Source organism: Squalius cephalus, assembly GCF_949319135.1.
Source record: "Squalius cephalus genome assembly, chromosome: 7".
Lineage (NCBI taxonomy): Eukaryota > Metazoa > Chordata > Actinopteri > Cypriniformes > Leuciscidae > Squalius > Squalius cephalus.
This window is the reverse complement of record NC_137128.1, coordinates 45,966,610-45,987,406: the sequence shown is the minus strand read 5'-3', so window position 1 is coordinate 45,987,406 and position 20,797 is coordinate 45,966,610. Positions and strand designations below refer to the sequence as shown.

General features: G+C 36.9%; 2 protein-coding genes across 2 annotated transcripts in view; one reads left to right on the top strand and one right to left on the bottom strand.

The window, feature by feature from the left end:
* Positions 1-20,797, top strand: part of mbd3a (methyl-CpG binding domain protein 3a) — a 177,048-nt gene that overhangs the window by 53,776 nt on the left and 102,475 nt on the right. The window lies entirely within an intron of this gene.
* The window catches only part of LOC307161960 (protein unc-13 homolog A), an 83,485-nt gene that overhangs the window by 13,480 nt on the left and 49,208 nt on the right, over positions 1-20,797 (bottom strand). The window contains exons 15-31 of the mRNA XM_079876945.1: positions 19,393-19,612; positions 17,551-17,778; positions 17,142-17,283; positions 16,580-16,749; positions 16,298-16,413; positions 14,821-14,984; positions 12,804-12,957; positions 12,195-12,263; positions 11,947-12,036; positions 11,107-11,241; positions 7,474-7,601; positions 6,241-6,326; positions 4,777-4,903; positions 4,595-4,691; positions 3,193-3,336; positions 2,909-2,986; positions 2,503-2,580 (exon numbers count right to left, since the gene is read on the bottom strand). Of these exons, the coding sequence (XP_079733071.1) occupies positions 2,503-2,580; positions 2,909-2,986; positions 3,193-3,336; positions 4,595-4,691; positions 4,777-4,903; positions 6,241-6,326; positions 7,474-7,601; positions 11,107-11,241; positions 11,947-12,036; positions 12,195-12,263; positions 12,804-12,957; positions 14,821-14,984; positions 16,298-16,413; positions 16,580-16,749; positions 17,142-17,283; positions 17,551-17,778; positions 19,393-19,612 (2,226 nt within the window). The remainder of the gene's footprint in view (positions 1-2,502; positions 2,581-2,908; positions 2,987-3,192; positions 3,337-4,594; positions 4,692-4,776; positions 4,904-6,240; positions 6,327-7,473; positions 7,602-11,106; positions 11,242-11,946; positions 12,037-12,194; positions 12,264-12,803; positions 12,958-14,820; positions 14,985-16,297; positions 16,414-16,579; positions 16,750-17,141; positions 17,284-17,550; positions 17,779-19,392; positions 19,613-20,797) is intronic.

Here is a 20,797-nt window from a genome sequence, read left to right as displayed (position 1 = left end):
ATACAAAATAATTATACACAGTACACACACATATATTATGCAAACACAAACTTTTATTTTGGATGCGATTAATCGCGATTAATCTTTTGACAGCCCTAGTATATATGTATTATAGTTCATTTTTCAACTTTAAAGTGTTTCTTTCGTTCATGATTTTTTCTGTATTTTTCTAAATGAAAATCCTTAAATTTTTATTTATTTTTTTTTTTTTTGTCTATTTAAATTCTATTTACAAACTCACCACACACAATAATGGTCAATAACTGTAATTTGTTTAAAAAAAAGATGACACCTTGCACATGAAGATAGCACATTGTTTTAGCATTTTACAGTCAAAAAAATCTAAATATGTGAAAAATACCTATTTTAGCTTCAGGTTCTAAAGGGTTAAAAGACAATTAATATTTAGAAAATATGATTGATTTGACTGCAGAGAAGAACCAAATTGAGCTGAATCATGACACTATTGTTGAAATTTGTCACATTGGCAGTATTATTGAATCTGAATTGTGACCTGACTTTCATAACATGCACTTTGATCATGCCGCTCGTTTCCAGCCAATGGCAGCTGTTTAACACTGAAGCCCCGCCTCTTTGTGAAATCCAGCCAGTCTTTTTTAGTATGCGCTGAAAGAATCTGCTGTAAATTTATTGAATATTCTGAGAGTAATGGGAATCCAGAAAATGTGTTTGCTGTGAATCACACAACATTTATAATACATATGAATTATGAATTACGTCATAAATATGTTAATCTGGGAGCATTTACGAGATCGGTCGTTAATTATGCATGACGTCAATGCAAATGTCGTGAGAAAGCAAGAATAATGAGCAGTCTGGAAAATGTGTGTATAAGTCGGAGATTGCGCTAAAGACGGAGTGTGGGAATGTTTTATGGGATGAAAGATGGATGATGGAAAAGTTGCTAAATGTGAGAGATTTACGGATGAACACAGAACAGGAGAGACGAGACTCGGCTGTTTGATGGATGAAAGCAGTGCTGAGAATATGGATTTCTGAACCTGTAATATGCATTACTTTGTGATTTATTCTTAATGTATTTACTGACAAATGCAACTTCCACATGATTAAATTGCAGAGGGATTTATGGATATCTACTTTTGTTATCCAGTAAATCAGAATATACTGTCAATGGCCATAAAAAAAATATTTTCGCCATGCTTTTTGGAATAAAATGTTATAAAAAAAAGCTAGGAATAATATATTTACAAATCCCTCTGTTAATGTCTTCATAATATACTGTAACTAGGTACAAGACTGGAGAGTTTGGTGTATATCGGTGCTACTGAAGTGGAGATTTCAGACTTGTAGAATGAGAGAAAAGTCATTTTGAGAAAACAGGCTTTAAAGATTTATCATCAGCCAATGAGATTGCGCATTCAGCCCTTTCTCTTTCACGATTGGTTGCTGATAAAAAGGAAATGACCATATTTGGATCCGACAGCATTGTACAGGAGAGAGAGAGCTTTCTAACGGTGTTTGTGATTTAGAAAGCCAACTTTTGTTGAATTTATGAGAAATCTACAGATGCAAACAGACAAAGTATACTAAAATGAAGACCTAAATGTGTATTTCAGACTTTTTTCACCACAAGTCTGAAAGAAGACATGTTATTGAAGACAAATATCCCAAAATCTCAAAATTGACCAGTAAAAAAACACAATGTTTTTGCCTGCCGTGTCTCGCCTTAATGTATTTACTGACAAATGCAACATGCAAAACCACAATTGCTTCCACATGAAGCAGAGGAATATGACACTGTGTATAAGTGATCTCATATCTCATTAGCACTTTCATATACTTCAATTTGGTTTGTCATATCCAGTTTCAAGACATGTCAGAATCAATGATGTTTGATATTATTGACATCGAATTGTATCCTGACGCATAATATTTAAATATAAACTACCGTTCACAAGTTTGGGTTGGTTTTTTGAAAAGAAATTAATACTTTTATTTCGCAAGGAAGCATGATATTAATCAAAAGTGACGTTGATAATGTTACAAAAAATTCAATTAAAAAAAATAAATGCTGTTCTTTCGATCAAAGAATCCTGAAAAATAAAATGTATCACAGTTTCCACAACAATATGAAGCGGTTTTCAACATTGATAATAATCATAAATGTTTCTTGATCATCAAATCATCATATTAGAGTGATTTCTGAAGGATCATGTGACACTGAAGACTGGAGTAATGATGCTGAAAATTCAGCTTTGATCACAGGAATAAATTACACTTTACTATATATTCACATAGAAAACAGATGATTTACATTGCGGACACAATTTTTACTGTATTTTTTTATCAAATAAATGCAGCCTTGGATAAGAATAAGAGCCTTCTTTCATAACCAAAAATTGTAGTGACCCCAAACTTAAAAAAAATATATATATAATAATTCTTCACACAAAGCATCATGTGACTTCAAAAATCTTCAAGATGGCATGTTTTAAAGTGTTAATGTGTGCATGAACTCACGCCTTTCCCTCCCATCGCCTCAAACATCTTCTCCAACTGGACTCGCAGCTGCTGGATATTATTAATTATGATGCAAGGCTGAAAATAACAGAGTAGAGGAAGTTAAATAACATTAACACACACACACACACACACACACACAAGCTATTACAGAAATCCCTGCAGCAACAGAAAGCAATGAATAGTGCTAAATGTGAAAACTTCATAGTCGTGTGAGCTGAATGAGTGTGTGTGTGTGTGTGTGTGTGTGTGTGTGTGTGTGTGTGTGTGTGTGTGTGTGTGTGTGTCTTCCTCTGAGAGTCACTCAGCTAATTACTACATCTCCATCTAATAGCTCACCAGCAGACACATCCCAAGAGTTTTATTATGAGCCTATTATAAGTGTAAATGCATGAATGTGACGCACCACTTTCTCCTTCTTGCAGTGAGTGGGAAAATCCTTGGTAATGATGTCAGCGTAAGACAGAAGAACATTTCCAATGGTCTGAAAGAAGGAAAAACAGTCACATGATCAGAGGAATAATGCATTTATCTGCACTTTGATCTGTGAAACTCTGCAGAGCTTTTACATTCACAAACAGCTTTATTACACACCGCATGAAAGGGAATATTCGAAAAAGCGCAATAGAGGCACTTTAATAAAACCCCACTGACTGAATGAAACACGTCCCAGTAATTCGCGCGTGTCACCTTAGCAAACCTCTTCATGTAATTCCCAACGATCTGAGGATCGGGACACTCCAGCTTCCTGATGATCTCGAAGCTCTGGTTGAGCTGAGAGAAGACGTCCACCACCGAGCAGGAGAAGAGCGCGTGCTCCGACGTCGGCTGGAACTGCAGGCCAATCATGAAACAAGCCAGATAAATCATTTTAAAATATGAAATACTCACTAAAGAAGGTTTATTTGTTTTGTCGTGAGCATTAAGAACCAGTATCTTCCTCAGTATTTTACAATACAAATATCTGAACAATTATAAATCAAGATGCATTTACCGGAGAAGCAAAATGACTAAAGATATTAAGTTTTGTCTTATGAAACATGTATCAAAACGAAGTGAGTTTATGCTTAAAAACAATAAATAAATAGCAATAATTCATTGGCAGATATTTTTTCTTGTTTTGAGCAAAAACTCTTAATATAAAGACTTAATATCTGCAGTCATTTCCCATTTCAAGTAAATGTATCTTGATTTAAGAATGTTTAGATATTTGTAGTGATAAACCAGAGCAGAAATTTTACTTTTTGCAGTATGCAAATGAGTTGTTAAATTATTTAAATATTAACTTCAAATCTCAGAGAGGAAGTTTGGGAATCCTTGAATTAAATAAGAAGCATTTGTCTAAGAAATATTAGACATAATACAGAAATTATAAAATCCCCCTGTGGTGAAAATCCAGCTTTTAATGTTGTTTATGTGTCTATGTGGTGTTTTTAATCTGCTTTAAGACAAACCATGTGTAAATTCATAAGTCGACAGCATTGCTGAGTATTTCCTCCTTAAAACTGCAGTGAACCAAAGACAGTCTCAAAAACACGCTTTGAAATCGCTGGTGTTTCTGACGTCACAAACTACCTTGTAACCAATCAGATCAACGTGTGATCGTCAACCAGTGGATCTCTGAGCTGAGTGAGTGAGTGGAGGCGGGGCTCATTTGCATATTCATAGAACCGCGTATACTAAATGAGGCAAGGGTGTCGAGTTACATTCAAGATATTTTAAGACATGAAGAATCTTTTGAAGGAGAAACTTTAAATATGTAATTTTGGTGTTCAAAGATGAGTTTTATGAGATAAAATGATTGACTTTAAAGAGTTTCAGAGTTTGCTTTCAGGTGTATTCACGTTTTGATTCTTATTGATATATTTATATATGTGCATCACCCTAATAGTGACTGTCTACGTTTCTATATGAGCGTGAGTCTTGTTAAAAATCTTGATGTTCCATTGTGTAAATAAAAACTTTCATGTAAGTGTCATTCTCATATACTGTATATTTTTTATTTAAACTCAGGTCTCCTGAATTGCTTCGGCACAAGTTTGTGGTCAGTGTTTATGAATATTTCAGGCTAATTGGACTCGATGATATTTACCCCGTCCTTTGCGTCCCTGACCAGAGCGCCGTGAAGGAAATCTCTGGAAACTTCCTCGTTCTCATCCAGCCACAGGATCACGAAGGGCTCAAACCATCTGTCCAGACAGAGATAAAGCAGTTCAGATGCTGAGATTCCTCCTCAGAGTCACACACACTATCACAGTCCACAAACGTGCTTACGCCGGGTACTCCGGCACGCGGTCCTGGAAGTACAGCAGCTCCTTGCAGTATTCGTTGTAGAGCCACTTCACCTTGAAGTGCAGGTTCATGTAGTCGGCGCTCTTGCACAGCCGCTGTTTCTCGTGCTCTGAGGGACAGAGAGTAGATCACAGAAATCCTGTTCAGCACAGATGAGACTTGAGAAGTGGAGTTTGATTCCCAGCCCTTTTAACACTCACTTTTTTCTTAGAACAATGCAATTAAACCTCAGATTACAATAGAGCTAAAACAGAGACGTGAAGAGAGAAAAAAGTAAATAAATAAATCATGTAATAATCAAATAATAGATAAAAATAATCAAATAAAAATATAAATTAATAACAGAAAAATAAAGATTTTAAGACAGAGATTCAAGCAAACTTCGAATTACAACAGAACTAATAGATTAATGTACATTTTAAAAAGTAAATAAAAATATAGAAAAAAACAATAAATAAATAAATCACATAATAATAATTAATATAATAAATAAAAATAAATAGATAAATGTATATTTAAAGTAAACAAAACAAAAAATAAGTAAATAAATGAATATATTACAAATAATAGAAAAAAACTATTAAACTTCAAGACAGAGATTCACATAAATCAGAAAATTAAAACAGAACTAAAAACATAATATTGTCAAAGGAGTGTAGAGATAGAAAGAAAATAATTATTTAATAATTGCTTAATAAACATTTTAAGACAAACCTCAAATTATGACAAAACTAAAACAACATTAGAAAACAAGTGTTAAGAGAGAAATAAGTAAATAAAGTAACAATAAATAAATCACAAATAATATGAGCTCAAAAAAATAATTGCATATTGTATTTTTTAATATTTTAAATAAACAATAAATAAATCACAAATAATAGTAGTTAATATAATAAATAATATAATAAATAAAATAAAAAATAATTGGATATTGAAAAAAAACTTTAAACAAGTAAATAAAAAAGGCAGATTCAAATTACGACAAAACTAGTGACAAGCGAGGAAATAACAATTAATGTAATAGATACAAATAAATAAATAATTGCATATTGTAAAACATAATAGGTAAATAAAATAATATTTGTACACACACAAATAAAAATATACATAAAACAAGAAAAGAACACATTTTAACAAGCAAGTCTGATCTGTGATTTTTTCAGTTTCTCATTGTAGTGTTCTTATGTTCTGCTATGAACCAATCACATGCCAGGGACTACGTATGCTGTGTTCTTATTGGCTATAGCAGTTCATGCAAATTAGCCCTGGAAGATTCAGTTGTGCTAGAGAGTTAGCGCTAATATTACGCACCTGAAAAAGAGTTTATTAAATCCTCATGCTAAAGTTAAACTCTGCATGTACCCAGAGCCTGTTTGCACACTTCATCACTGAAACGTAAACACAACACTCATGTGAGGATCCGACGTTCAGTGTGTGTCCGTTTACCTTCCATAGCGTACTTCATATCCTGAGCAAACATGTTCCACATCACCTCGGCACTGATCTTCCCCACGTTCAGCTCCTGAGGGAACCTGCACACACACACACACACACACACACACACACACACACATGGATATGCTTCCCTCAGCTTCATTCATATCAGATGCTTAATTCTAGTACATCACTTCAACCGTTGGGAACTGTCCGTGCGCTTTTTTACTTTAATAATCAACATAAATTAGTAGGGGAGTAACGATTCGATACAGATTATCATAGTCATTAATTACTGAACTTACGATACGATATTAATGCGATACTCCAAGACATATGATAAAATGTTAACAAAAAAATGTACTGTTGATTAAAATGCTAAATTTGACGTTACATTGTGTGTGTAAATGAATAGACTCGGACTTGGTGCTGAAACCCAATGCAGGACAATAGAGACGCCAGAATAACAATATTCATGATTCTGAAGATGAAAACACTGAATTATTATAGATGAATATGTTTGCACTCTTTCACTGACTAGATATTATTAAAATAATGAAAACCACTTTTTACTGGTAACATCAGACATTTGGCATTATCAGGACACACACATATTCCCCCATTGCATTATTATACATTATATTCAACATTATATATAGTAGTTTTGTGATATCAACTTCAAATTCGGAACCCAATTTTCAGCATCATCATCTCGGCTCTGAACCATAGACTTTAAAAAATAAATATGGACGTAGTGTGTGTGACGTCACCCGAGCATTTTTAAAGCGTGAAGTGGGCGGAGCCGGTCGCCGCCATCTTGGCAGCGTCACTCCCAGATAAACCAAAACGTGCAGTGAAGCGGATTAGCAGAGGTGACGTGGCGCTAACAGACAAACGGCTAGTAGTGACATCAGCGGCAATCCACCTGTCACTCAAGTGGCCATGCCCCAAATTATGCAGGACTTTAAGGCTTAATATAATTTAAACTGATGAGTTATAAAACAATTCACCCTCCTCACAGTCGTCATGAAGGGAAAAATGAGCTATATAGACCAAAACCACTTTTTGCACCAGACTGTAAACATGTTTTTTTCTGCTGTAAAGTTGGGCATTTTAACATGGGGGTCTATGGGATTTTGGAGCCGGTCTCTAGTGGCCAGTCGATGAACTGCAGATTAAGTCACTTCAGTGTTTGATTCAAGAGAGAGACGGGAAGGTTGCCGCTTGGGATGAACACACACTCACTGGTTCAGACAGGGCGTGTAGGAGTTCTTGTCCTCCTCTATAATGGAAACGATGAGGGTGATGAGTTTGGACCAGAAGTCCAGGTTCTTTACGCTCGGCCCCTGTTCTTCAGGAGGAACCGTCTTCGCCTGGATGAGACCACAAACAAGAGAGTTACGATCATGTCAAATATACCAACACCACAAAACACCTGCACTGCAAAAACTGATGAGCTTTTTCTTGTTTTCCAGTTCAAACATGTAAATATTCTTTAATCAAGACACATTTACTTGGGAAGCAAAACGATATAGGATAAGAACTCTTGATTTCTGAGGAAATAATCAAAATTAGTTTATGCTTAATTGTCCATAATGTAAAACTGACCAGAAATGAAGGAATTATCATGCAAACCAGTGGTTGGGTGAATTTTTTTTAAGTTTTGAGGATTAAGTTGATCCGTAAACATTAATTTATGCATGAAGTAAAATAACTTTTTTTTTAAAAAGCTAGTACTATAGTAAAAATTAATCAACCGAGTATGATGGGTTAAATCAACCCATTATGCTAGGTTAAATAAACAACCCAATTTGCTGGGTAAAATTAACCCAACATTAGCCTGGGAAAACCCAGACAACTTCCGGCAAATTTAGATTTGCTCTGCAAGTAGTCTGGCAAAGAGCTCATTCAAGCCCATTTCTAATCCGTTGAAATCGTGGCACCAATCAGAAACGTTGGGGCGGGCTTTACACGATGACGATCGCTCTGATTGGTTTTAGGTCTATCCAATTGCGCCCAGAGGCATTTGAGCGACGTCCGTTCAACTTTTAAATGCATTATTATATTCAAATTGCAAACACATGAGGACAGTCTCCATGAAAGACCCACTGGCAGATGAACGCGCTACTACATTTCTCTCCGAAACGGTAGGAAATTAAATTAGATTTAATAGAGGATTTTAACTGTGACAAGATGATTGACAGGGCAGTTTAAGTGACAGGATGCACGTGACAGATCCGTCCGATAAAGATGACGAAGTAGTATGTCCCAAAGCTTGCTTACTTTTTTGCTACACATTCAAAAGTAAATACCTTTTCTTCACAAAAAGAGTACATACTTTTATGGCGTAGTGTAACTTAGGCGAATTGGGACGCAGCATATGGCTTTACACGATGCCGATCGCTCTGATTGGTTTTAGGAGTTTTAGGTCTATCCAACTGCGCCCAGAGGCATTTGAGCGACATCCGTTGGTGACGCCCCTTTGGAAATGAGTTATTAATGAAGCTTTGCCAGACCATAACTCACTACTGAGAATGGTCTGGTTTTAACCAGGCTAACCCAACATGTGTTCTGTCCTATATTTACCCAGCCCTTGGGTTGTTTTAACCCAGTGTTTGTTAGAATTTTCATGTATTAATCGCTTTTTTCCCGCCTTATTGGCAGAGGCTATTTACACTAACTCCGCCCACTGACGTCTGGATGGGCCGTTTCGACGACTCGCTCTACTCCCTTTTCCCATCACATATCAGATCGGAAAGCCATTTATTCTCAATAATAATGAAGAAAATATTTGAAAAGTGGAAATAAAGTGTGTTTAATAATTAAGTGTTTATCGGTTAGGGTTAAGGAGAGCTTTATTGTCCCACTGGGGTGAGAAAAATCTATTCAAAGGAAAAACAAGATTATTTTTCTGACCCCTTGACTTCTCGAAAAAGCATCTCAAGTCAATGCATCTTGATTTAAGAATGTTTAGATCATTTTTTAGAAACATTTTGCTGTAGCGGAGCAGCTCACGGTTATGCATTTAAACAAATTGACAATTACAGAAATAATGCAGGGGGAATGCGAGAATGCCTCCTGTGCATTTATACGGCCTATAATTGTCTCAGATCTACACACACACTGGGAGCATCAGTCAGCGCTACGGTTATGAGGTGTCAGAAACTCAAGACGTGTTTTCCATCTTGCTAATAAAGTTCTGCAGTGCGAGAGAGAGAGAGAGCGAGAGAGAGAGAAAGAGAGAGAGAGAGAGAGAGAGAGAGAGAGATAAACATACACGACATGATCTGACATACACGACACACTGCGGTTCTTCTCCATTCATAACTGCCTCAACACCTCTTCCATAATCAATATTTAATTTTCCATGAGAAGAACTTCAGCGCTCTCTGAATTACTAAACAGCAGAAAATCAGCATGAGCGTTCGGAGGAGACAAAGAGAAACTCATTCAGTGTAACGCTCTCCGTTAAAACAACATGCCGAAGTTTACAACACAACATTCAGAAAGAAAGAGGACAGGGTAATTATAGTTAACTATAACTAAAAAACATAACTTTTATCACTTGAAATAAAATAAATGTTAACTGAAGTAAATTAAATATAACAAACCGTAAACTTACTGTATTTCAGCTGGATTACAAGGCAACATTTACATTTTTTTAAGTTTAACTAATGTATTAAAATAACTAGAACACTCATTTTTGTAATTATTATTATTATTATTATTATAAAAGTGCAATTAAACATCTCAAGACAGAGATTCAAAATTGCAACAGAACTAAAAACATAACATAATAAAATAAGTGAGGAGAGATAAAAAGCAAATAAATAATACAAATAATAATTGAATAAATAAAATATAATATGAATAAATAGCAGAAAAATAAAAATTAGAAAAGAAAAGAAGTGACAAGAGAGAAAATATATATAATAATAATTAATATAATTAATCAAAATAAACAAAAAATTGTAAGCAAAATTAAAACTGATACTGAAAAAAATAATACTGAACTATACAGACACATAAAAATGACATTAACAACAAAATTACTAAAAGTTTAACTAAATTAAAGATGAAAACAGGAAATATATATAAAAGAACTAATTCAAAATATCAATAGAAACTATTTAATATCACAATGATATTAAATTAACACGGACTTGTGTTTTCTGCGCGTGCGCTTCAGGACTGTGTTAAACACCATTTGATGCTTTTGCCAATAAAGCAATTAAATGGCGAGACTTACTTTTCTAAAACTGCCATGCTGAGCGCTGCCATATCTCCCATGTAACTTTCAATGCAATTACACACGTATACATGAATACGCACACACACACACACACACACGCTAAAAAAACAGCATTATCGGTTTTTGGCTGAAAGAGAAAAGGGTAAAAAAATATATATATATGATCCCTAAATTAAAAATAGACTTTACTTGGAAATGTGATGTTAAGCATCACACATAACAGATAGTCTTGAGTCATAGATAGTCTCAACTAGCAGAATACAAGAATAATAGTTTCAGGTAGTGACCAAACAATACTAAGTACATGTAAACAGTACACACATGCGGCTTTTGGGTCGCGTTTTGGTTTGTAGCTTCACCAAACATTAGTAAACCATAGTAGATCACACATATATATTTAAAGCTGAACTGAAACGAGCCCAAACACAACATAACACGACGTGAAGATCTCGAGATAATCCTCATAGAGCGCGCTTTACATGCAATACGACATCCGAGATCCGATTGTGTCTCATTTTATAGGGTGGACCAGCTGTCAATCAAACCAGCTGACCAGTGCCACCCTGGCCCTCATGTACACACACACAGACACACACACACACACACACACACACACACATACTCACTGGGTCGTTCTGATATTCTCGGCTGTAGAGCTCATGGCAGTTGTTAAAGATGTACTCGTACGTTGAGTTGAGGCAAGCTTTGACACAGTCTTTAACGACTTGACTCGCTCTCGGTGGACTCTGCAGTTCCTGGACCTGAAAACACACACAGACCAACAGTTATTCTTCTCCGATACGAGACGTACATTTACATTCAGAGGGTTTAAAAGCCTATAAAGGGTTACAAAACACTAACTACTCACAAAGTTGTTCTGGAGATTATGGTTTACATGCATTCAAGGTAAAAAAATCACTTTAATTTTCTTCATAATCTCCACTGCAGCGTCAGCTCTTTTCTCTCAGCGTCTGAAACAGTTCGTTCAAAGATTCAGTCTCTCTAAACCCCGCCTCTCTGAGAGCTGCTCTGCTCTGATTGGTCAGATGGCCCAGTCTGTTGTGATTGGTCGAAACCAAACGCTCATTATCATATCTGAGTCTCAGCTCTTGATACTCAGTGATACGAACAGTAACGATGGCGTGAGTTTTACCGTATCGATCTCATCAAAGTGGATTTGCTTTGTCAGCAGAAAACAGCGTCTTCTCCACATGAACAACACACACTCTTCCAGTCTCAGATACACTACAGTGATTGAGGGCGGAGCTAAGAGATGCTGTTCAGCCAATCAAGACCAGAGGCTGGCATTATGCTAATTAGTTCCAAGTGAGACTGAATTACTGACGACTCGTTTCAGTTCAGAATCACTTCTTTCCATTTATCTGCACTTTGATCTGTGAAACTCTGCAGAACTTTTACATTCACAAACAGCTTTATTACTATTTATTATTATTATTAGAACAAACCTTCATTCTGAAGAAAGTGATGCTGGTCAGAAGATCTACAGTGGACTTCAGATCCTGCAACCTCTCAGGACTACTGGCTGGAAAATTATTCTGAAACACACACACACACACACACACACACACGGTTACAAACCCAAATACACACTCTGCAACAGCAGCAATTCTTCAGTAATCAATAGATCTGGAGGTCGTTTGTATAAGTGTAGAAGGTACAGTGATACTCATTAAAGGAGAATGTGTGGATCTACCCTGTACATCGAGAGGTCAATCCTCAGGGAGTTGTGCAGTTGGTCCAACAGTTTCACAAACCTCTCTTTCTGCAAAAAAAAGTTAACACATGTAAAATATACACTATCGTTCACAACTTTTGGGGTTGGTAAGTTTGAAAAAAATCACTTCTGCTCACCAAGGGCTGCATTTATTTGATCAAAAATACAATAAAATCTGAACTATTATTCTAATGTAAATCATCTGTTTTCTATGTGAATATACATTAAAGTGTAATTTATTCCTGTGATCAAAGCTGAATTTTCAGCATCATTACTCCAGTCTTCAGAGTCACATGATCCTTCAGAAATCACTCTAATATGATGCTCAGGAAACATTTATGATTATTATCAGTGTTGAAAACAGTATATAAATATCTGCAATGTCACTTTTAATCAATTTAATTGCTGAATAAAAGTATTAATTTCTTACTGGCCAGTAGCGTAACTCAACAACACAATCTTTATTAAGACTGAGATCTACACTTATGTTTGAGGGTCATTTGTCTGCATCCAGTTATAGCTATCCAATGTTTTAAACATGATGTTCAAGAGTTAAATGAGCTTTTATGTGTTGAAATGTGAACTGACCCCAAAGTTGGAGGCGGCGAAGCGGTCGGAGGCAGAGACGTTGTTGGAGGACTGTGTGGTGTGTGCGTAATAAGCGTTAATGTTGGCCAGAAGTGTGCTCATGACCGCAGGGACACCGGGACACATGTACTTCGAGGAGAGACATGCAAAATGCCTAAACACAAACACAGAGCACAAGGTTACTGGCATTTACAGGCCTTAAGATAGACACACCGCAAAAAATGAATGCAGTTTCTCAAGAGAAGGCAAAACTATGCATGGCCATCAGCATGTTGGAAAAAAGACTGATGTTTTTGGGGACATATCATGAAAATCTGACTTTTTCTGTGTTAAGTGCTGTAATCGGGTGCTTATGGAAGCTTGTTTCCGCCACTGAATAATAAATAAATAATAATAATTGCGACTTTTTATCTCACAATTCTGACTTTTTTTTCTCACAATTGCGATATATCAAGTCAGAATTGTGACTTTTATATATAAAATAAAGTTTTTTACATATATAAATATAAAGTCGCAATTGCGAAATATAAAGTCGCAATTCTGAGAAATAAAGTTGCAATTGCGAGATATAAAGTCAGAATTGTGAGATATAAAGTCAGAATTGTGAGATATTAACTATTCTAAGGTAAAAAAAAGGTCCGTCTTTTTTTTCCTTAGAATTGGACTTTATATCTCACAATTGTGAGAAAAGATGTCAGAATTGCGAGATATAAAGTCGCAATTATGTGTTATAAAGTCAGAATTGCGTGATATAAAGTCGCAATTGCGAGAAAAAAAGTCAGAATTCTGACTTTATAAGACGCAATTGCGACTTTATTTCATGCAATTCTGACTTTATATCTCTCAATTCTGACTTTATAAGACGCAATTGCGACTTTATTTCACGCAATTCTGACTTTATATCTCGCAATTCTGACTTTATAACACGCAATTGCGACTTTATTTCATGCAATTCTGACTTTATATCTCTCAATTCTGAGAAATAAAGTCAGAATTGCGAGATGTAAACTCGCAATTGTGAGATAAAAAGTCGCAATTATCTTTTAAAATGTTTTATTTTGTGGCGGAAACAAGCTTCCATCGGTGCTTCTACCAACCCAGAAAACGTGAAAAGTGAAACCCAGTAACTGTGTTCTGGTGAGCCTTTCTCTGCAAGCATGTCAAAAAATAAGCCGATCAGATTTCACTCCCCTTCTGACGTATGAAGAGGATCTTTTATAATATTACCGGCCCTTAATCTGCACGTTTATACACACAGCGCCAACATTTGGTTTCACAAGCGACAACAGAGACCAGTTCTAACGCAATGGCAAAAGTTCGAGCAAAACATGAAGACGTTTCTGTCTTGCTGCACAGACGAGCACTGAACACTATTGAGAGTCCCAGCCTCAGAGGAGACAAGAGAGCAGTGGATTTATTTTATTTTCAATGGAAATCCCCCATGACTTCAAGCCGGAGTGCTTTCGCAACCTTGGACAGTACAAAGTAGGATTTGTATCCACTAACCATTCAGAAACGTCCAGGTTCAGTCTAAAAGTTGCAACCTCTTCCTGAGTCTCTCTGTAAGGCTGCACTCCGCTACTGGTTATTTCTGAGATTTTAGATGAGTGAGATTTTTTGTGTGTTTTGTTATCGTACGTGAATCTCGTGTAAAGGCTCCGCCCTCTTCTGAACGGAGGCGGAGCAGCAGCTCATTTGCATTTAAAGGGACACACACACAAAAACGGCACGTTTTTGCTCACACCCAAAAAGGGACAAATTTGACAAGCTATAATAAATGATCTGGGAGGTATTTTGAGCTGAAATTTCACAGACACATTCTGGGGACACCATAGATTTATATTACATCTTGTGAAAAAGGGTGATATGTCACCTTTAGGAGTTTCACATACTATTTTGATCCCTATTTTTTTTAGGGTATTTTGATCCCCCACTTTTTGAGGGTCTCTTTCATGCATTCACTTGTTTGTACATTCACTCAAGTTCCTACATTCACTCCTTCGTTCACTCTGCTTACGTCATGGCCTGATAGATCGATTCCACTCCATATCTCATGGCGAACTCGTCCACGATCTCCTGCGCCGTCTCTTCATAGTACACTTTCCAGGCGTCATCGCCTTTAGCATCAGGGATCTTCACGCCGCCGCTGTTCTGCTTCTCAGTGGTGTAGTGGAAGATGTGCTACAGAGCAAAATGGGTTGAGAACTTATTATTAAAGATTATTCCTGAATATTTGTTCAAAATTTTCAATGCACCGATTACACCGATTTATTTTTACGTCCCAATCAGATGTGAGCAATGAGTTTCCAGCAGGGTTATTATCGTTAACTAAAATTATTAAAAACATTTTTGTTAATTGAAATCAAGCTGAAATAAAATAAAATAAAAATATTAGATTAAAAATGTTATGGAAAAAAAAAAACATAAGTTGAAGCACAAAAATGACTAACTGGAAATACAAAAATGTATTAAACCTAAAACTTAAATAAAAATTAAAAAACAAATTAAATATAACAATATAAGTTATTATAATTGCTTAATAGCTATAATAGTGTATAAATAATGCTAAAATAACACTGGTTTCCAGAATAATTCTTAACTCAAATAAAGTGAGGCATATTCTGAGCAAAATGACAAATTCGCTGACAATCAGAATGAATATGATGTTTAATATGCAATATGTGGTGTCATTTTGGTCTAATGAGATTTCAAAGTGGGAGGAGCAACTGTATGTGACACAGCAAAAATAAAACAACCGACAAAAACACTATTAACACAGAACAGAAAAAAACGCTTGATGAAATACTGTTTACAACTGTAATGCAGCATTTATGAGTGAAGGTTAAATTTAAATTTAATTTTTTACAAGTTTTTAACCATCAGGAATTAATTGACTATTTTAAGGATCTAAGCGCATGTCTAAAGCGCACGGCGCAAGTGCACTTAGGTTGTGTCCGAATCCACTATTGCTAGTTTAACGACGGGACAAATGGTCGGCGCTCCCGGCGCATGGTCTAAAAGGGTCGTACCTATTCTCTTAATGAGTAATGGGTGCGTTTTGTCCCTATTCTGTTAATGAGTAATGGGTGTGTTTTGTCCCTATTCTGTTAATGAGTAATGGGTGTGTTTTGGGCGTAACGTGCAATAAACCAATCAGAGTCTCATCTCCCATTCCCTTTAAAAGCGAGTTGTCGTGTCATGGCGGATTCGCTATTTACATGACGAATTAGCAAGTGGAAAAGCTGAACGCTTCTCTAGTGAGGACACAGATCTGCTTGTGTGCAAGGTTAACAATGCGCCTGAACACACCTCGTCTCAGGCCAGCAGCCCATGGGCGCAAATGCATTTGCTATTTAAACAACGTGGCGCAGGACGAGAAAATGAAAACTGCGTCGGGCTGAAACTAGCAAAACACACTCGTGTCGTGCCTTACGCTGCATTGCGCCGGGTGTATGATAGGGCCCAATGTGTATTATATATATATTTGCATGTACCTCATGCAGGCAGGTGTACTGAACATGGTACGGAGCCACAGTCTCCTCTCCTTTAATCTCCACACTGATGTGCATGCGGATCGCTCCTGATACGGCGGATTTATCCGTGCGCTTGTCTGTTCAGAGAGAGAGAGAGAGAGAGAGAGAGAGAGAGAGAGAGAGAGAGAGAGAGAGAGAGAGAGAGAGAGAGAGAGAAGGTCTAATAATTCCCTCAAGATCATATTCATTAGAGATGTCGCTCGGAGCCACTTCTATAATAATTATACAATCACTTTGACACACCGAGGTTGTACCAGACGTCCATTTCTCCACTGAGCGTTCGCACTTCAATGATGGTCTGTCCCAGAAAGTCATCAGACTCGCGCTTGAACCGTTGCTTTACACGAGACTTGATATCATCATCCTCATCCCAGACGCGCACCTTTATCCGGTCTGAAGAGTTATGACATTCACTGCACACCGGAGAAGCAGAGAATCGAGTTAAAAACTTCATAGACCACTTTACAATAAGGTTCATTAGTTAACATTATTAACTAACGTGAAATAACAATGAGCAATCCATTTGTTACTGTACAGACAATATTTAAAAAAATATCTAATAAAAATGACAAAAACAATTTTACAAAAACTTTTAAATTAAAATGAATAAAAAAAAAAATTAACAAAAACTCTAACAATATAATCAATGATTCTAAAATAACATTGATTTAACACAACACATTTTTCCATCAGAATAACATGCACTGATGAATCATTCAATAAGACCTATTTTTAATTTTTAAGACACTAAACAGTTTAATTTTGCTTTAAATAGAATCCATGACGACCTCATTCATGCACTCACAAGTGAAAGCTCTCGTCCCAGATGGGATTGAGATTGCCGTAGATGGTCTTGGTTCTCTTCTTGGTTTTCCCCACCTGGACGGTGACGTAGGGGTCACTCGAACCCGTCTTATCCTTCGCCTGAAGACCCTGAGCACACACCACTGACAGAAAAGAAACAAATACTTTTACAGACGGCTATAAAGCTGATGCAAATTCATAATATTTCATGTTTTTTTTTCTCAAACACAAGAGCATGACTTCATGGGTCATGGGTTTGATTCCCAGCGAATGCATGAACTGATCAAACGTATAACTTCAATGCAATGTAAAGTAGCTTTGAATAAAAGCATCAGTCAAATGCACACATGTAAATATTTTCATGCATCTTTTTGATTAATTTGTACTGATAAGTGTAATTCTGGGTTCACCTGTGATGCTGATTTTGGCCGACCACTTCGACGTCCCGTCCAGAACGCTCTGCTTGATTTGTTTCATCTGAGTCCCGTGGCTTGGCTTGGGAATGTCGAACACTTCTTGGATCAGCTCGAAGATCTCAGGTTTGTTGCGCTCACGGATCTTCATGCGGTCTTTCAGGACCATGATGATGTTCTGCGTTCGATCCTCGGCTCCGTGTTTCGAGCTCTTCTCAGCCGCTCCTGAAGGCCACATCCACAACATCAGCTCTAAACTAATGACTGCACAAAGCTTCTTACACAAGCTCAATTTCTATAATGTGAAGGCTCTCAGAGAGCGGAGTGTAAGAAAAACTTTCTAAACTACGAAAACTTTCTAAAACTTTCCATTTTCCAGTAATTTGTCTAGCTATAAGATCTTAATTTAAAGTGCCCCATTTATGCTATTTTAAAGGATTAGTTCACTTTCAAAACCATTTTTGCTTATAATTTACTCACCCCGATGTCATCCAAGAAATCCATGTCTTTCTTTCTTCAGTCGAAAAGAAATTAAGGTTTTTGAGGAAAACATTCCAGGATTTTTCTACACAGAATGGACTTCAATGACAACCAACTATCCCAATGTTCAAAGAAGGTTCAAATGTCTCAATGCAGCCTCAAAGTCTCGACACGATCCCAGTCGAGAAATAAGGGTCTTATCCAGCGAAACGATCGGTCATTTTCTAAAAAAAAAAAAAAATTATATATTTTTTAACCACAAATGATCTCTGAGATGCGCCACGCATTGCGTCATCACGCTGGAAAGGCCACGTCATCTATCTAAGTTATTTGTCTGTGTACTCCGGTTCAAAAAGGAGGGAAGAGCGAAAAGTGTCATCTCATTTTCTCCTCCAACATCTTTGTTTTAATTTATTATTATTATTATTATTTTTATTTTTTCTGTGACCTTTCCAACGTGATGACGTAATACGTGGCGCATCTCAGAGATGGTACAAGACAGGCATTTGTGGTTAAAAAGTATATATATATATATTTTTTTATTTTTTTTATTTTTTTTAAATGGCCGATCGTTTTGCGAGAAAAGACCCTTATTTCTCGACTGGGATCGTGTCGAGACTTTGAAGCTGCATTGAGACGGACATCTGAACCTTCTTTGAACATTGGTATAGTTGGTTGCCATTGAAGTCCATTCTGTGTAGAAAAATCCTGGAATGTTTTCCTCAAAAACCTTAATTTCTTTTCGACTGAAGAAAGAAAGACATGGATATCTTGGATGACATCGGGGTGAGTAAATTACCAGCAAACAATTTTTTTGAAAGTGAACTAATTCTTTAAAGGTGCCTAATGTTGACAATAGGTTAGGCTAACCCTAACCTAACCCTATATCACATAATGAAATAAGTTTTTTTTACTATAGATTTAAGTTAAGTCTGTAAAACATAAAATGCTGCTACCGTATTTTTTACGGTAAATTTAATGAAAATGAAATACGTTTTTTTTACTGTAAATTTAAGTCTGTAAAACCTAAAATGTTGCTACCGTATTTTTTTACGGTAAATTTCAGGCACCCACAGCTGCCGTTTGTTTTTTACCGTAAATTTAACAGATTTTTTTTTTTTTTTTTACAGTGTGTTAAATGAAGTTACTCCCCATCCTCATATATGTACAGTGTTATTGCACAATGGCAGAACCTAAAAAACACATTAGCATTAAAATCTCACACTTTTCACTCTTCATTTGTCCCGTTGTTAAACTAGCAAAAGTGAATTCGGACACGATTTAAGTGCACTTGTGCTGTGCGCTTTAGACCATGCGCTTAGATCGTTAAAATAGGGCACATCAGCATTAAAATCTCACTCTGCAGGCAGTCGGCGTTGAGCAGGTCCTGGCACTTGTCGTGGCATTTGACCCCGCACTCGGAGCAGCGCATGCCCTGGCGAGCGATGCCCCACAGCAAACCCTCACACTCGTAGCAGTAGGTGGGCGTCGTGGCCGTCCACACCTCGAAGTTGTGCGGGGTTGTGCAGGAGATCGGGTAGATCAGGGCCTGGAGAGTCTTCTTATACACGTGACTCTTCTACAGGAGCACAAACACACCGGTGTTACTTCCACAAAAAACAGTGTTAGTTTCGACTTAAAGCTGCAGTCCGCAGTTTTTCCTCTTTGTCACCATCTCTGTTCGAAATCTGCAATTGCAGTTATTCGCGGAATTATCAACTTTACGTGCGTTGTGCTTCGGCACGGCACAGCGCGGATGAATCCGATGTTTTGAGGAGAATGTGTGTCTGTCAGTCGCCGCCGGTGTGGATCCTGGCATTCGCAATCACAGATTATACTATTGGAAGTATGACCAACATAGGAATTTTCACCAGAAAATGTTCTGAACAAGTAACATCCACTAATGTTCTGACCAACTAAGGGGAAAAAAGCATTGCAGTAAATCGCGCCGATTAAATCTAACGATCGCTTATCATATCACGTCAAACCGTGCAAATTATACTTTGTTCTCAAATTGTTAATGTTAAAGGGATAGTTCACTTTGAAATTAAATTTTGGTATGTTTTAGCTTACCTCAAGGGCATCCAAGATGTAGGTGTCTTTGTCAGTAGTTTCAATTTTGATATTTTTAGGTCAAACCGTTCTTGTCTGTCAGTCCTATAATGCAGGTCTATGGTCACTGTCTCAAAGAGCATGCACAGAGTCCAAATTAAAACAATTCCCCATCGTCCAAATTAAACAATTCCCCATCGTAAGTACACATTGATGGCCTAAGACACGAAATGAGCGGTTTGTGTGAGAAAACGAACAGTATTTATATCGTTTTTACCTTTTGTACACAGCCACGTCCAAGTGATCTGAAGGTGCGGGCGCTTCCTGGTGTGTGACGTGTGCGCAGACTGGTGCATAGAGATATACAATAGATGCCGCCTTGTCTACGGCAGTTCATTGGAACGAGGCGGAATCTAGTGTATATATATATCTATGCACCAGTCTGCGCACACGTCACACAATAGGATGCGCCGGACGTGATCACTTGGACGTGGCTGTGTACAAAAGGTAAAAATTATATAAATACTGTTCGTTTTCTCACACAAACCGCTCATTTCGTGTCTTAGGCCATTAATGTGTACTTACGATGGGGAATTGTTTAATTTGGACGATGGGGAATTGTTTAATTTGGACTCTGTGCATGCTCTTTGAGACAGTGACCACAGACCTGCATTATAGGACTGACAGACAAGAACGGTTTGACCTAAAAATA